This window comes from Zootoca vivipara, chromosome 4 (genome assembly GCF_963506605.1).
Source record: "Zootoca vivipara chromosome 4, rZooViv1.1, whole genome shotgun sequence".
NCBI classification, from domain to species: Eukaryota; Metazoa; Chordata; class Lepidosauria; order Squamata; family Lacertidae; genus Zootoca; species Zootoca vivipara.
The window spans coordinates 95,426,429-95,440,241 of NC_083279.1; the positions used below are offsets into that span (position 1 = coordinate 95,426,429).

Consider the following 13,813-nt stretch of genomic DNA (forward strand, 5'->3'; position numbering starts at 1 on the left):
TACTTGCAAATCGGATATAGGACAATTTCCTCCCCTCCCCTGATCATCTTTCTCTTGGGATCTCCAGACTCTTCATCCCCCTGCCAAAGGGAGAGGCTCCGAATTTGTTTGCCCTCTTTTCTGAATGACTCTAGATATTTATTATTATTAATTGCTGGGTGTTTGTTTGTCTTACTTAAGGTAGTGGGGTTCCGCCTCTGATCAAGCTTGGGTGCTTTCGCCAACCGCACTTTTCATTTGTGTGTGTGCGTGCAAAATCACGCCTGTAACGTAAGGGAGAGAGAGAGCTGGGTTGCCACTGAGCTGGTGGCTCCCATTGTCTGTGTGTGTCTCTATCTATATCTCGGGAGGGGGAGGGAGGTGAGCAGGTGCTCCCCAAACGTGGAGGGAGGAGTGGAACTGGACCAGGCTGCCAAGATGGCCTGGCCTTGCATCAGCCGGGCGTGCTGCATTGCCCGCTTCTGGAACCAGCTGGACAAAGCCGACATCGCCGTGCCTTTGGTCTTCACCAAATACTCGGAAGCCACCGAGATCCCGGGGACCCATGTTTTGGTGCACCAACAGCAGCAGCAGCAGCACCTGCCACGCCCATCCTCGGCCATCGAGACCCAGCCCAGTGCCCTTGGTGGGGGTGACCAGGATGCGGTTGCCAGGGCGACCTCTGCAGCTGTGGACCACAAGCCCGGGCAGCCGAAAGACCCGTCGGCCGACTCGGTGATGCGGCAGGACTACAAGGCTTGGAAGGTGCAGAGACCCGAGCCCAGCTGCAAGCCGAAGAGCGACTACCAACCGTCGGACACGCCCTTTGAGAAGGAGAGCCAGTACCAGAAGGATTTCCGCGCCTGGCCCATCCCCAAGAGAGGCGACCACCCCTGGATCCCCAAACCTATGCCCATTCCCGGGGTGGATCCGGACAAAGGCTCCAAGGAGAGGCCCGGGAGCCTGGAGAGGAGGAGGAAGACCCACGTGGCTCAAGAGAAGGAGGAGAGAGGGAAGGAGGAGGAGGCCAACGCCACCAGGCCTGAAGAAGGGAGGGTCCAGAGGACCAAGAAGAAGCTCCTTGTATCTGAGGGCGACCCGCAGGTGCAGCAGGAGCAGGTGGCGGCGGGGTACTCCACGTCGGTCGACACCAGCAAAGGACGGGCGGCCGTGGATGCGCTCAACCGGCAGATCAAGGAGGAAGTCACAGCCCGGGTGAGCACCTCCTCCTACAGGTAAGAAGCCCCAGCAGGTCGACCCATACCTGGTAGGACTTCCTGCTTGGTCCAGTCGCGCGGTCGGAGGTGGGCCTGACCGCCAGGCGGAGGGAGGGGGCTGGCCGAATTCGTGGGAGATGCTCAGATCTTTGTTGCCGGGCACAACCCACAAGGCGGTTCTCCTCCGCAAGCCACGTTGAGACGGCGAACATCAGAAGCTGCCTTTGGTCCATCTAGCTCCCTATTGCCTGCATTGACTGGCAGCAGTTCTGCAGGGTTTCAGGCAAGGGGGAATCTCCCAACCCTACCTGGAGGCACCAAAGGTTGAAGCTGGGACCTTCTGCAAGCACAACAGATGTCCTGCATCTTCTGAGCTACTGCCATCGCCAAAGCAGGTCATTGGTAGGACCTGTGCTATGCGTGCAGAATCTCCCAGGTTCAACCCTGACATTTCCCATTGAGAAGATGCTTGGCCGCGGGGCTAGGAATGTCCTCCTGGCTCCCTGAAGAGCCCCTGCCATTCAGACAATACGCAGTCAGATGGGTCAGTGGTCAGCATGTACATGCTTGTATGAATTGTTCTCTCCTTTTACAGCTTGCATTCAGATTAGTGAAAACCACACAGGAGAAGTCCCTAGAGGATTGTTTCCCAGATCAATAACTGCAGGGGCACATTATCTATATATATATATCGCCCTGAGAGTCAAAATATTTGGGGCCAATTTTGCATGCTGTGGGAGATGACATAAACTTCTTTCTTTTTTTCTTTCTCCAACTTAAAATACAATGGATTTCATGGTTTCAGAAAGAACAAGTGTTGACTCCAGAGCTGACGATGAAATTCTGTAAGAGGCCCTGAAATTTTGCCATCCACGAATTCTCACATTGACGGTACAAAATTCCACACCCGGAACTGAATTTTTGTACCCAGAACCAAGACTTTGACATTTGCTAAGAGAATTCTGTTGGGTGTTCCTAATTCTGCCATCTATAAATCTCCCCCCCCCAAAAATATATGAGGGTACATATATGAACTTGCAAAATTTTATATTTCAAGTTTATTCTGTGCCTTTTAAAACTTCTTATTGCTGTCATCCATTCAGTTCCTTTCACAGAGTTCGTATATATTTTAAATCATCATAACCTCTGTGGTTTACATGAAATAGAAGACATACTTTAAAATGACTGATAAACTCAGATGTTAAAAACAAAATGAAAGCAGCAGATTTTTAAAATAAAAGATATAAACAAAAATTACACATGAGAATACATGTTGAATTGACATGTCTGGGTAGGCATGCTTCAACAACAACAAAAAACGGTATTAGCAGGTCCTGAAAAGACACCCTGGCCTAATATCAATTGACAGGGAGTTCCAAAGTATAGACTGTAATACTGAAGGCTTGATTCCTTGCAAGGGCAGAAAGAACATTATGTAGCCTTTGTGAAACTGCATGTGGTTGGAGAGAGAAAGGGCTGGTGGGCTCAGAAGAAATGTACTTAACCAAATAACCTCTCACCTGACTTTCGGATTATATCTTTAGCCAGCATAGCAGAGTAGCTCTCTGGATATTGTTCTATTACAGTTCTCATCATTCTTGACCATGGCTGATGGGAGTCGTAGTCTAGCATCTTCTGGAAGCTGCCCCTGTCTTAACTAAGACGGCAGCCCCACCCTATGCTTACCTGGGAGCAACTAGCCTTGAACCGAAGGGCGGTTCCTCGGGAGGAGACCTGCGTAGGGTTGCATATCAGTCGCACCTGTGCACACATATGATCAAGTCTGTAATTCTAAAGCAGGCATGGCCCAACTCGGCCCTCCAGGTGTTTTTGGACTACAACTCCCATCGTCCCTAGCTAACAGGACCAGTGGTCAGGGATGATGGGAATTGTAGTCCCAAAACACCTGGAGGGCCGAGTTGGGCCATGCCTGTTCTAAAGGAAAGAAGCTGGCTGTTTTGGGTTATGAGGTCCAACCCGTGTCTTAATCTTTGAATGCTAGTGGAATAGTAAGTCTCGGGCGTGGCATCCTCAGTTCCTTGGGGCTGAGCAGGGAATGAATGGGCTGCAAACAGCAGATCGAGGAAACTAATTTCTACGTGTACGATGCTGTCGTACAGGCAGCTTCCCATTAACAGAGGAGTTACGTTCCAAGGCGCCGTGCATTAAAATGAAATTGTGTATCTATATCTAATCTCCCTATTGATCTATACGTTGTTTTTTTATTAAAGGATCGCTCACAAGGGTACATACAACACCTCTGTTTTCAATAATAATAACAATAATAACAATAATAATAATTTATTCTTATTTATACCCCACCTATCTGGCTCGGTTTCCCCAGCCACTCTGGGCGGCTTCCAGCAAAATATTAGAATTCAATAATTTATCAAATATTAAAAGCTTCCCTAAACAGGACTGCCTTCAGATGTCTTCTAAAAGTCAGACAGTTGTTTATTTCCTTGACATCTGATGGGAGGGCGTTCCACAGGGCGGGCGCCACCACCGAGAAGGCCCTCTGCCTGGTTCCCTGTATGCACAGAGTCCTTTCTTCAGTTGCATTCGATGTGAGTCACTGCTTTCATGGACATTGTGAGGTTGGGGGGCAGTGTTAGATACTCCGGGGGGGGGGACTCGATGCCAAATGGCTCTTTAAACTAAGGCTACAGTTGCCAAAACAGTCTAGTTGCCATTTTGGGAGCAAGACGGCTCCAAAGCCTCATTTTCCAAACGATGATCTGACTGTGATCAGGAGCGGATTTAGGTTTGATGAGGCCCTAAGCTACTGAAGGTAATGGGGCCCTTTATGTGTCCAGCTCTCCTTTGTCAACAACAAATTGTCCCTGTTTTTGTGTTGAATATATGCTATATGGTAATTTATGGACCTAATAGGTATCTCAAGCCATTTGCACATGTTGCCATGCAACCAGTCCATGCAGAATGGAGGCACCCTATATATATATATACCGGTATATACAGTGCTACCTCTACTTATGAATTTAATGCGTTCCGAACGCACATTCGTAAGTCAAAAAAAATTGTAAGTTGAATCCCATAGGAATGCATTGGGAGAAAAAATTCGTAAGTCGAAAAAATCCTATCTAAACCGCATCCAAGATGTAGAAACATTCGTAAGTAGAGGTACCACTGTATAAAAACATTGCATATGAAGCCTCATGCTACATAATTAAAAACAAATCCATATTTCCTGGTGAATAGCCTTTGGACTATAATGTAACTTAAATGGAAAACTATCTTTGGAAAGATTTTTTCCTCCAAAAGCATTTTATTTTTAAAAAACTGATTTATTTATTTTTAAAAAAATCCAATTTAAATTTAAAAAATAAATCTGATTTTTATTGTTTATTTTTTAAAAATAATAATTGATTTTTATTATTAATTTTTTTTAAAAAAAAAACAACACATAGATTTTTATCCACCCTGGCCAGCTTCCAGGCATACCTGCCGCTTGCCAAGAGGGGGAGGTGCAAAGCAAGGGGGGGGGTCGTGGCTGTGTAGACACACCAGCGAAGCCGATCTGTTACTCCCACCACCCACAAGTAGTTGCTCCTTTCCTCTTCCTTTCACCTTTTCTTGTTGCCGCCGCCCTTCTCCTGTGTTTGAGGACCGATTGTCCTTTAGCAGAAGATCTGGCAAATTCTCTCCCTGCCCTCGTAGATCAGCACAATGCAATCCCTGAAAGGTTGGGAAGGCCGTCAAGTCTGGAACCAGGAATAGAATCGTAGGTCTTTCCAGATGCAGTTATATTTAATTAAAAGGGACGTTGTGAATCATCTTCTGGTTTTCTAAAAAGGCATTGCAGAGCGCTCCTCTCATTTCAATTAGCCTCGACTGTGTACAGAGAGCCTTTCGGCATCCCTGTTTCCTAAAAAGCACCCACACCCCCGCCAGTGAAAACAGGGCTGATTTTCTGCTTCGTGTGGGGTTCTTTTTTTGGGGGGGGGGAATTCCCTTTGATTTTTCAAATGGTTTTGCTACATACCTTTAAGAAGTGACGGTGTGTGCATGTGTATTTGATGTGTGTATGAGAGAGAGAGAGAAAGGTCTTGCTTCTCCTTTCCTTAAAATAATCAAGGATAACCAAAATTGTGTGACAGCGTTAGGGCAGACGGCGCAGTGTTCAGAACGCTTTGCTGCTCTTAGTTTCAGTGGATGGGATCCACATGTGCAAATTAAGGTCTCTTGTCTGGAAAGGTCGACCATGGTTGTAGGAGCAAACGTGGAAGTGGCGTATTATTTCCCAATATTGTTAATGCATAAAACCATGGGTAGACAAACTTAAGGCCCGGGCGCCGGACACCGCCCAATCACCTTCTAAATCCAGTCCGCAAATCAGCGTGTTTTTACATGAGTAGAATGTGTCCTTTTATTTAAAATGCATCTCTGGGTTATTTGTAGGGCCTGCCTGGTGTTTTTATATGAGTAGAATGTGTGCTTTTATTTAAAATGCATCTCTGGGTTATTTGTGGGGCATAGGAATTTGTTCATATTTTTTTCTTCAAAATATTCTCTGGCCCCCCACAAGGTCTGAGGGACAGTGGACTGGCCCCATGCTGAAAAGGTGTCCCTTCCAACTCTGCAGTTCTTTGATTCTAATTAGAATGATTTGATTAGATCTGGTAAGATTGATTGATTAGATCTGGTAAGATTGATTGATTAGATCTGGTTTGTTTGTTTGGTTAGATGAATTGATCTCACCCCTTGATTTTTCCTGTAAGACCAATTGCAGTCATTAACAGTCATCCACAGGTTTACCACTCCTATCAGCCAATCACCCATTCCCACCACCCTTCTGAGTAATACCCCTCCCCACCCTCTCACTATATATAAGGGCCTGGTGACTTCTGTGTCAGTGTATCTGAAGAAGTGTGCATGCACACAAAAGCTCATACCTACCGTGTTTCTCATATTATAAGACATGTCTTATATTTATTTTTTCCTCAAAAAAACACACTATGGCTTATTTTCAAGGGATGTCTTATTTTTTTCCTCCTCCTGCCGCGGCCGGCATTGCTGCTGCGCCTATCACTATGTCTTATTTTCGGGGTATGGCTTATATTCCTTGAATGCTTAAAAATCCTGCTATGGCTTATTTTATGGGTATGTCTTAAAATATGAGAAATTTAGTTGGTCTCTAAGGAAGGATTTTTTTTTATTTTGTTTCGACTACATCAGATCAACACGGCTACCACCTGTAACAGGCTAATATTATTGTTATTTTTAAAAGTTTTTGTTTATACTCTTCAAATGTATACATTTCATTAATTTTACAATCATTTTAACATTTCAAGGTTTGACTTCCTTCCCCCTCTTTCTGCGGATCATTTGTTAATATCTTCTGCATATCCAAAATTCATTTAATTTGCTCATTTAATTATCTACAGTGGTGCCTCGCTAGACGCATTTAATTCGTTCCACGGGTCTTTTCTTATAACAAAAAACTCGTCTAGCGAATCCCATAGGAATGCATTGAATTTTTTTTTTTGCCCATAGGAACGCATTAATTGAATTTCAATGCATTCCTATGGGAAACCGCGATTCGCTAGACGAATTTTTCATAAAACGAATTCATCTAGCGAGGCAACCTCCGCTAGAAAAAACCTTTCATTAAGCGAAAATTTCGTTAAGCAAGGCATTCGTTAAGCGAGGCACCACTGTACTCTTATGAAGCTGCAGCTTATTACAATAATCCTGTCAATGTTTTTATCTGCAATTGCAATTTATCTGTAAATATTCAATAGACCATTTCCATTCTTTCCTTAAAAGTTTGTTATCTTGATTTCTTATTCTTCATTTCGCCAGTTCTGCATATTCCTTAAGTTTTTGTATCCATTCTTCCTTTGCTGGGACTTCTACTTCTTTCCATTTTGGGGCGAGTAGCATTCTTGCTTGGGACGCGGGTGGCGCTGTGGTCTAAACCACTGAGCCTAGGGCTTGCTGATCAGAAGGTTGGCTGTTCAAATCCCCGCGACGGGGTGAGCTCCCGTTGCTCGGTCCCAGCTCCTGCCAACCTAGTAGTTCAAAAGCACGTCAAAGTGCAAGTAGATAAATAGGCACCACTCTGGCAGAAAGGTAAACGGCGTTTCCATGCGCTGCTCTGGTTCGCCAGAAGCGGCTTTGTCATGCTGGCCACATGACCTGGAAGCTGTATGCTGAAAGTAATGGAAAGTGGCTTAATCTGTTCCAGACGGTCCGCGGAGTACTTAAACTGGAGCATTCATAAACTGAAGCGAACTTTCCCATTGAAAGTAATGGAAAGTGGATTAATCCGTTTCAATAAAGACGGGTCCGCGGAGTACTTAAACTGAAGCGTTCATAAACTGAAGCATGGGTATAATTGGTTCCGGAAGTCTGTTCATAAACTGAAGCGTTCATAAACTGAAGCGAACTTTCCCATTGAAAGTAATGGAAAGTGAATTAATCCGTTCCAGATGGGTCTGCGGCGTTCGTAAACCGAAAATTCGTAAACCGAGGTGTTCAAAAACCGAAGTTCCACTGTACTTTCAATGGGAAAGTTCGCTTCAGTTTATGAACGCTTCAGTTTATGAACAGACTTCCGGAACCAATTGTGTTCATAAACAGATTTACCACTGTAATAATAATAATAATAATAATAATAATAATAATAATAATAATAATAAAGCAATTAAACACCAATCATTAAAAACTTCCTTAAACAGAGCTGCCTTCAGATGTCTTCTAAAAGTCAGATAGTTGTTTATTTCCTTGATTTCTGATAGGATTTACAAACAATAAACAAACAATAAAATTATCTGTAAAAACAACTCTTTAAAACAAAAGATAAATCCATCGTGTCTGGAAAGGCTTGTAAACACAAGATTTGTAAAAACCCTAAAGGTGTTTTGTGGTTGTTGTTTTTTAAAGCAAGCCCTGAAATTGTATAGTGAAGGCATCTGCCTGATGTCAAGAGACAGGGAGTTCCACAGTGTAGGGGCTGCCACACTAAAATATCAATTTCGTAAGAATGCGAAATGGGTATTATGTGGCACCTGTAAGTAATTATTTGCTTGGATAAGACTTGCTTGGGTTTGCTCCTTTGCTTCTCAGATGTGAAGGCTGCACACCAGCCAAGCTGCAAAGCTCACTCATTTTGAGACCTGGGAGAGAAACCACCCCAAGAGACAATTCTGGTGGGATTGGTCACCTGGCTCAGTCTAAGGCAGTTTCACATGTGTGGAAGGTGAAAGAGGCAGGTGAAAGCATTTGTGCTACAAAACGGGCACCTGTAAAAATTTTTTGTTTGCATTTAGCAAAGGACAGAGGGATTTCAGGTCTGATGCAATAAGACTGCAGGTGCGGATGGTGACAAAAAAGGGAGAGTTAAACATAGTGGATAATATTTATTAAATATATATATATAAACACATATCAAATATCAAAGTCCCTGTGGTTTCAGTGGATGCTATGTCCAAGTTAGGATGCTATCCTGTTCTCATGTGAATGGACCTGTTGGATGTGACCACTTAGATCTGGAACGCCCAGGCTCTGTGCTGGTGTCAGGTTGAGGTACCAAGAGCGGCTCAAGTAATAACTCACAAGCAGGCCTTGGGAGCACAACTTTGCCCGGTAGATCTTACCTTGATGCCGCCGATCCCTAAGTCTCCCTCGTCGCCTGGGTCCTTCCCAAGCAATCTGAGACTTTGCCGCCTTGCCTGTCTCTCCTCCACCCTCTTCATACCACTTCTGGTACTAGGAGAACGGGAGAGGGGGGGCTGGTTGCAGCAGGAGGGGGAGACTGACTCATCTCTGCCTCTTGGTCTCCCTCCTCTTCTGCCTCTGATTCTGGACTGCTCTCTGCCACAGTTTCTTCCTGCTCACTAAAGCCTATTACTTCTTCAGCTTCCAACACCTTCTGCTCCCAGTCTTCTCCCTCTTCTCCCTCTGACCACTCATAGTTGTCCCACCACCAATCCCTGGGCTCTGAGCCTTCTTCCCTTGGGGGTCCCCCAGCTGGTTCCTCCCATCATTCTCCAGCCAGTGCATGACAGCTGGGGTCACGAGAGACCTGCTTATGGTGCTTGGATACATAAATGAATGAAATAGTGAAAGGTTCTGGTGAACTCAACAGCCCTGGCAACAGAGGAAGCCTCTTGTTATGTCTCTGCATGCTCTGTGGCCTTCCCCCCCTTACATTCAGCTGGAGATGAGCCTCTCTCCAGCCAGTGTAATTGGATCATCCTATTACAGGTAGGTAGCCGTGTTGGTCTGAGTCGAAGCAAAATAAAAAAATTCCTTCAGTAGCACCTTAAAGACCAACCGTTGCTCAACTTCTAACATTGTGTATGCCATCAAATGCCAACAGTGCCCTTCAGCTCTCTATATTGGACAAACAGGCCAAACCCTACGCCAAAGGATAAATGGACATAAATCTGACATCAGGAACCATAAGACAGAGAAACCAGTAGGAGAACACTTCAGTCTCCCAGGACATTCTATACAAGATCTCAAAGCAGCTGATTTATTACAGAAAAATTTCAGGAACAGACTGGAAAGAGAAGTTGCTGAATTGGAACTCATTACCAAGCTTAAAACCATGTAGCCACCTGGGATGAACAAAGACATTGGATTCTTATCTCATTATGCATGATCAAGCTTTCTTTAGCGCCTCAGCCCTTGCTTTTTCCCCGCAGGACCAATTGCAGTCATCAGCAGTCGTTAACAGCCACCTACAGGTTTACCACTCCCATCAGCCCCATTCCCACCTACCCCCACCCTCTGTATATACATAAGGGTCTGACTCTTCTGTTTCAAGTGTATCTGAAGAAGTGTGCATGCACACAAAAGCTCATACCAAAATAAAAACTTAGTTGGTCTTTAAGGTGCTACTGAAGGAATTTTTTTATTTTGGATCATCCAATTCAGTGATGTAGTAGAATTTGATTCCCTTCAGGGGAAGCTTTCCACTGTATCTCGGCGTCAGTTCCTCCCATGGGCTTTCTGAAGAGGCACACCCAGATCGGCAACTCACACAGAGAGAACAGAGTTGGCTACCTCACTTTTACACACTCAGGTGCAAAAATAAAGCACTTCTGTTTTAATTCAGGGAAAAAAGTGTGTCCCCCAATATCGGAAAAGGTGCTTCGCAGATAGCGAGAGATTTGAGCCTGTATTTTCTAGTTGGTTTCCTTAACCACTGAATTTGCTCTTTAGATGTCATGCTGATTAAAAGAGTAGAATGTTCATTTTTGGTCCATGATGCAACCTTTGCAGCTGCCTGTTTTTCGAAATTCCTGCTGCTTGATTAATAGCCAAGTCCTGCTCACTTTCATTAATAATAGCATTGTCCGGCTACTCTCTGGATAAACATCTTAGCTCTTCTCCTGATACTATTTTAAGGATCCACATACCCTCCTGATATCCTGGCAGTCAAGCTTTGCCAGACACCACAAGCCAACAGAGGAGCTTTTAGAAATACAACAATTATAGCCCATGCTTAAAGCTTAATGCTGCTGCTAAAGCGGACACGGAGCAATGGATTCAAACTACAAGAAAGAAGCTTCCACCTAAACATTAGGAAGAACTTCCTGACAGTAAGAGCTGTTCGACAGTGGAATTTGCTGCCAAGGAGTGTGGCGGAGTCTCCTTCTTTGGAGGTCTTTAAGCAGAGGCTTGACAGGCATATGTCAAGAATGCTTTGATGGTGTTTCCTGCTTGGCAGGGGGGTTGGACTAGATGGCCCTTGTGGTCTCTTCCAACTCTATGATTCTATGATATCTTTGACAAGGTTTGCCTCTTTTCTCCCTCACCACCATGGCCAGTGCACAAAACTCTTCTTGCATATGCTTAATAATAATAATAATAATAATTATTTATTTATTTATTTATACCTCACCCATCTGGCTGGGTTTCCTCAACCACTCTGGGCCGCTCCCAACAGAATATTACAAACACGATAAAGATCAAACATTAAAAACTTCCCTAAACAGGGCTGCCTTCAGATGCCCTCTAAAAGTCAGATAGCTGTTTATTTCCTTGGGAGGGCATTCTATAGGGCGGGCGCCACCACCGAGAAGGCCCTCTGCCTGGTTCCCTGTAACCTCACTTCTCGCAATGAGGGAACTGCCAGAAGGCCCTCGGAGGTGGACCTCCGTGTCCGGACTGAATGATGGGGGTGGAGATGCTCCTTCAGGTCTACTGGGCCGAGGCCATTTAGGGCTTTAAAGGTCAGCATCAACACTTTGAATTGTGCTCGGAAACGTACTGGGATCCAATGTAGGTCTTTCAGGACCGGTGTTATATGGTATCGATGGCTGCTCCCAGTCACCTGTCTAGCTGCCGCATTCTGGATTAGTTGTAGTTTCCTGGTCACCTTCAAAGGTAGCCCCATGTTGAGCGCATTACAGTAGTCCAAGCGGGAGATAACCAGAGCATGCGCCACTCTGGCGAGATAGTCTGCGGGCAGGTAGGGTCTCATCCTCCGTACCAGATGGAGCTGATAGACAGCTGCCCTGGACACAGAATTGATCTGCGCCTCCATGGACAGCTGTGAGTCCAAAATGACTCCCAGGCTGCGCACCTGCTCCTTTGGGGGCACAGTTGCCCCATTCAGGCTTCCAAGGCAATGTATTCTTTTCAAACTCAGAAGCCCCAAGTTGCCAACTGACCTTTGGTGACACTGCAGGAATGAGCTTGTTTTTGCACTACCCAAAGGGTCAAGCGTCCTTATGGGTCGGTGTGCAAGGATCCAGAGCTCCATTAATTTGTAAAGTGGGGTAGATTTGTGTGCAGACACCCCGAGGCATAATGTGGGGCGGCAGGGAAGTGAGAATTTCTACCAATGGGGGGGGGATTTTTATCGGTGTTTCCCTTTGCCAAAAGAATTCAGAGGGTCAGGGAGAATCTCCTCTTTCCCCCCAAACTCCCAAAGCTTCCCTCATATTGCTGTTGAATCCTGATTTCCTTCTTTTCTTTTCAAAAAAGTTTTTATTTATACTTTTCAGGTTTATACATTTCATTAATTTTACAATCATTTTAACATTTCTAAGTTTGACTTCCTTCCCCCTCTTTCTGAGGTTCTTTAAATTTATTTTTTCGCATCTTCCGCATATCCAAATTCATTTCATTTGCTCATTTAATTATCTACTTTAAATATATACTCTTATGTAACTGCAGGTTATTGCAATAATCCTGCCAATGTTTTTTTATCTGTTTGAAATTTATCTGTAAATAGACCATTTCCATTCTTTTCTAAAAAGTTTGTTATCTTGATTTCATATTCTTCCAGTAAGTTTCACCATTTCGCATATTCCATGAGTTTTGTATTCATTCTTCCTTTGCTGGGACTTCTGCTTCTTTCCATTTTGGGGGATGAGTAGCGTTCTTGCTGCTGTAAAGGTAAACGTAAAGGTAGAGGTAAAGTAACCCCTGACCATCAGGTCCAGTCACAGACGACTGGGGTTGCGGTGCTCATCTCGCTTTACTGGCCGAGGGCGCCGACGTTTGTCTGCAGACAGCTTCTGGGTCATGTGGCCAGAAGGACTAAGCCACTTCTGGTGACCAGAGCACTGCACGAAAATGCCGTTTACCTTCCCACCGGAGCGGTACCTATTTACCTACTTGCACCTTGATGTGCTTTCGAACTGCTAGGTTGGCAGGAGCTGGGACAGAGCAACGGGAGCTCACCCCGTTGCTGTTCAGTTTCTGTTAATTGATTCTCATGGGAAACTTACAGATTCTTGCTTCACACAATTAACTCAAGGCAGTGTCAATTTAATCTTGGCAGAAAGCCAAGGTCTGCCTGGCCTGGAAGCTACTCTCTGATTGGTTAATGACCAGCACTGAACTCTGTTATCTAGGAATGCTAGCACAGTTGTTCCTTGTTGGGTGTTAGGAGTAGGAGTGCTGTGTATGGTTGGAGAGAGAGAGAGAGAGAGAGGATTTATTTTGCTTTGCTTTGTATGCAGAAACTCTGCTGCTTTTATTTTTCTTTTAATAAATCCTGTAAATAGTTATTCTGCGTCTAGCCGACTAGTCATTTCCACCTCAACTAGCTTCTGCGCTGTGCAGGAAAACTCTGCTACGTTTGGACTAAAGCCACTAGAGCTATGCCTGACACTTCAAAATTCTAAGAGTTGCGGGGATTCGAACTGCCAACCTTCTGATCGGCAAGCCCTAGGCTCTGTGGTTTAACCCACAGTGCCACCCACGTTGTAGTAGCATACATAAATAAATTTCTATACAATTTCCCATTCTGCCCCTGAATGTATCCCAAAGGAAATTGGTCACCTCAGAGTTCAATTTCCTCTTGATTTCTCCCCTTCTCTATTTGTGTGTGTGTGTGTGCGTGTGCGCAAGCAGTGCCGAATTTACATATAAGCTAAACAAGCTATAGCTCAGGGCCCCACTCTCTTGGGCCCCCCCAAAAAAATTAAAGGAAAAACAACAACTGGATGTACATTTCCAAAATATAAGATAAAAAACAAATAAAATAAAACCTACATCATTTTAAGTTAGAGCTCAATAATTATCTCACCATTAATATACTTCTTAATTGTATTTCACTATTAATATACTTCTTAATTTTACTTCGGTTCAACATTTACTTTGATAAAGTACCTATTTTGTTTTGCGCAAAT

At 44.5% G+C, this 13,813-nt stretch overlaps 1 protein-coding gene across 1 annotated transcript in view; it reads left to right on the forward strand.

Moving 5' to 3' along the window:
• The first annotated feature begins 201 nt into the window (after nucleotides 1–201).
• The window catches only part of MAP6 (microtubule associated protein 6), a 61,292-nt gene continuing 47,680 nt past the window's right edge, over nucleotides 202–13,813 (forward strand). Inside the window, exon 1 of the mRNA XM_060273929.1 lies at nucleotides 202–1,214. Coding sequence (XP_060129912.1) covers nucleotides 418–1,214 — 797 coding nt within the window. The 5' untranslated portion in view covers nucleotides 202–417. The remainder of the gene's footprint in view (nucleotides 1,215–13,813) is intronic.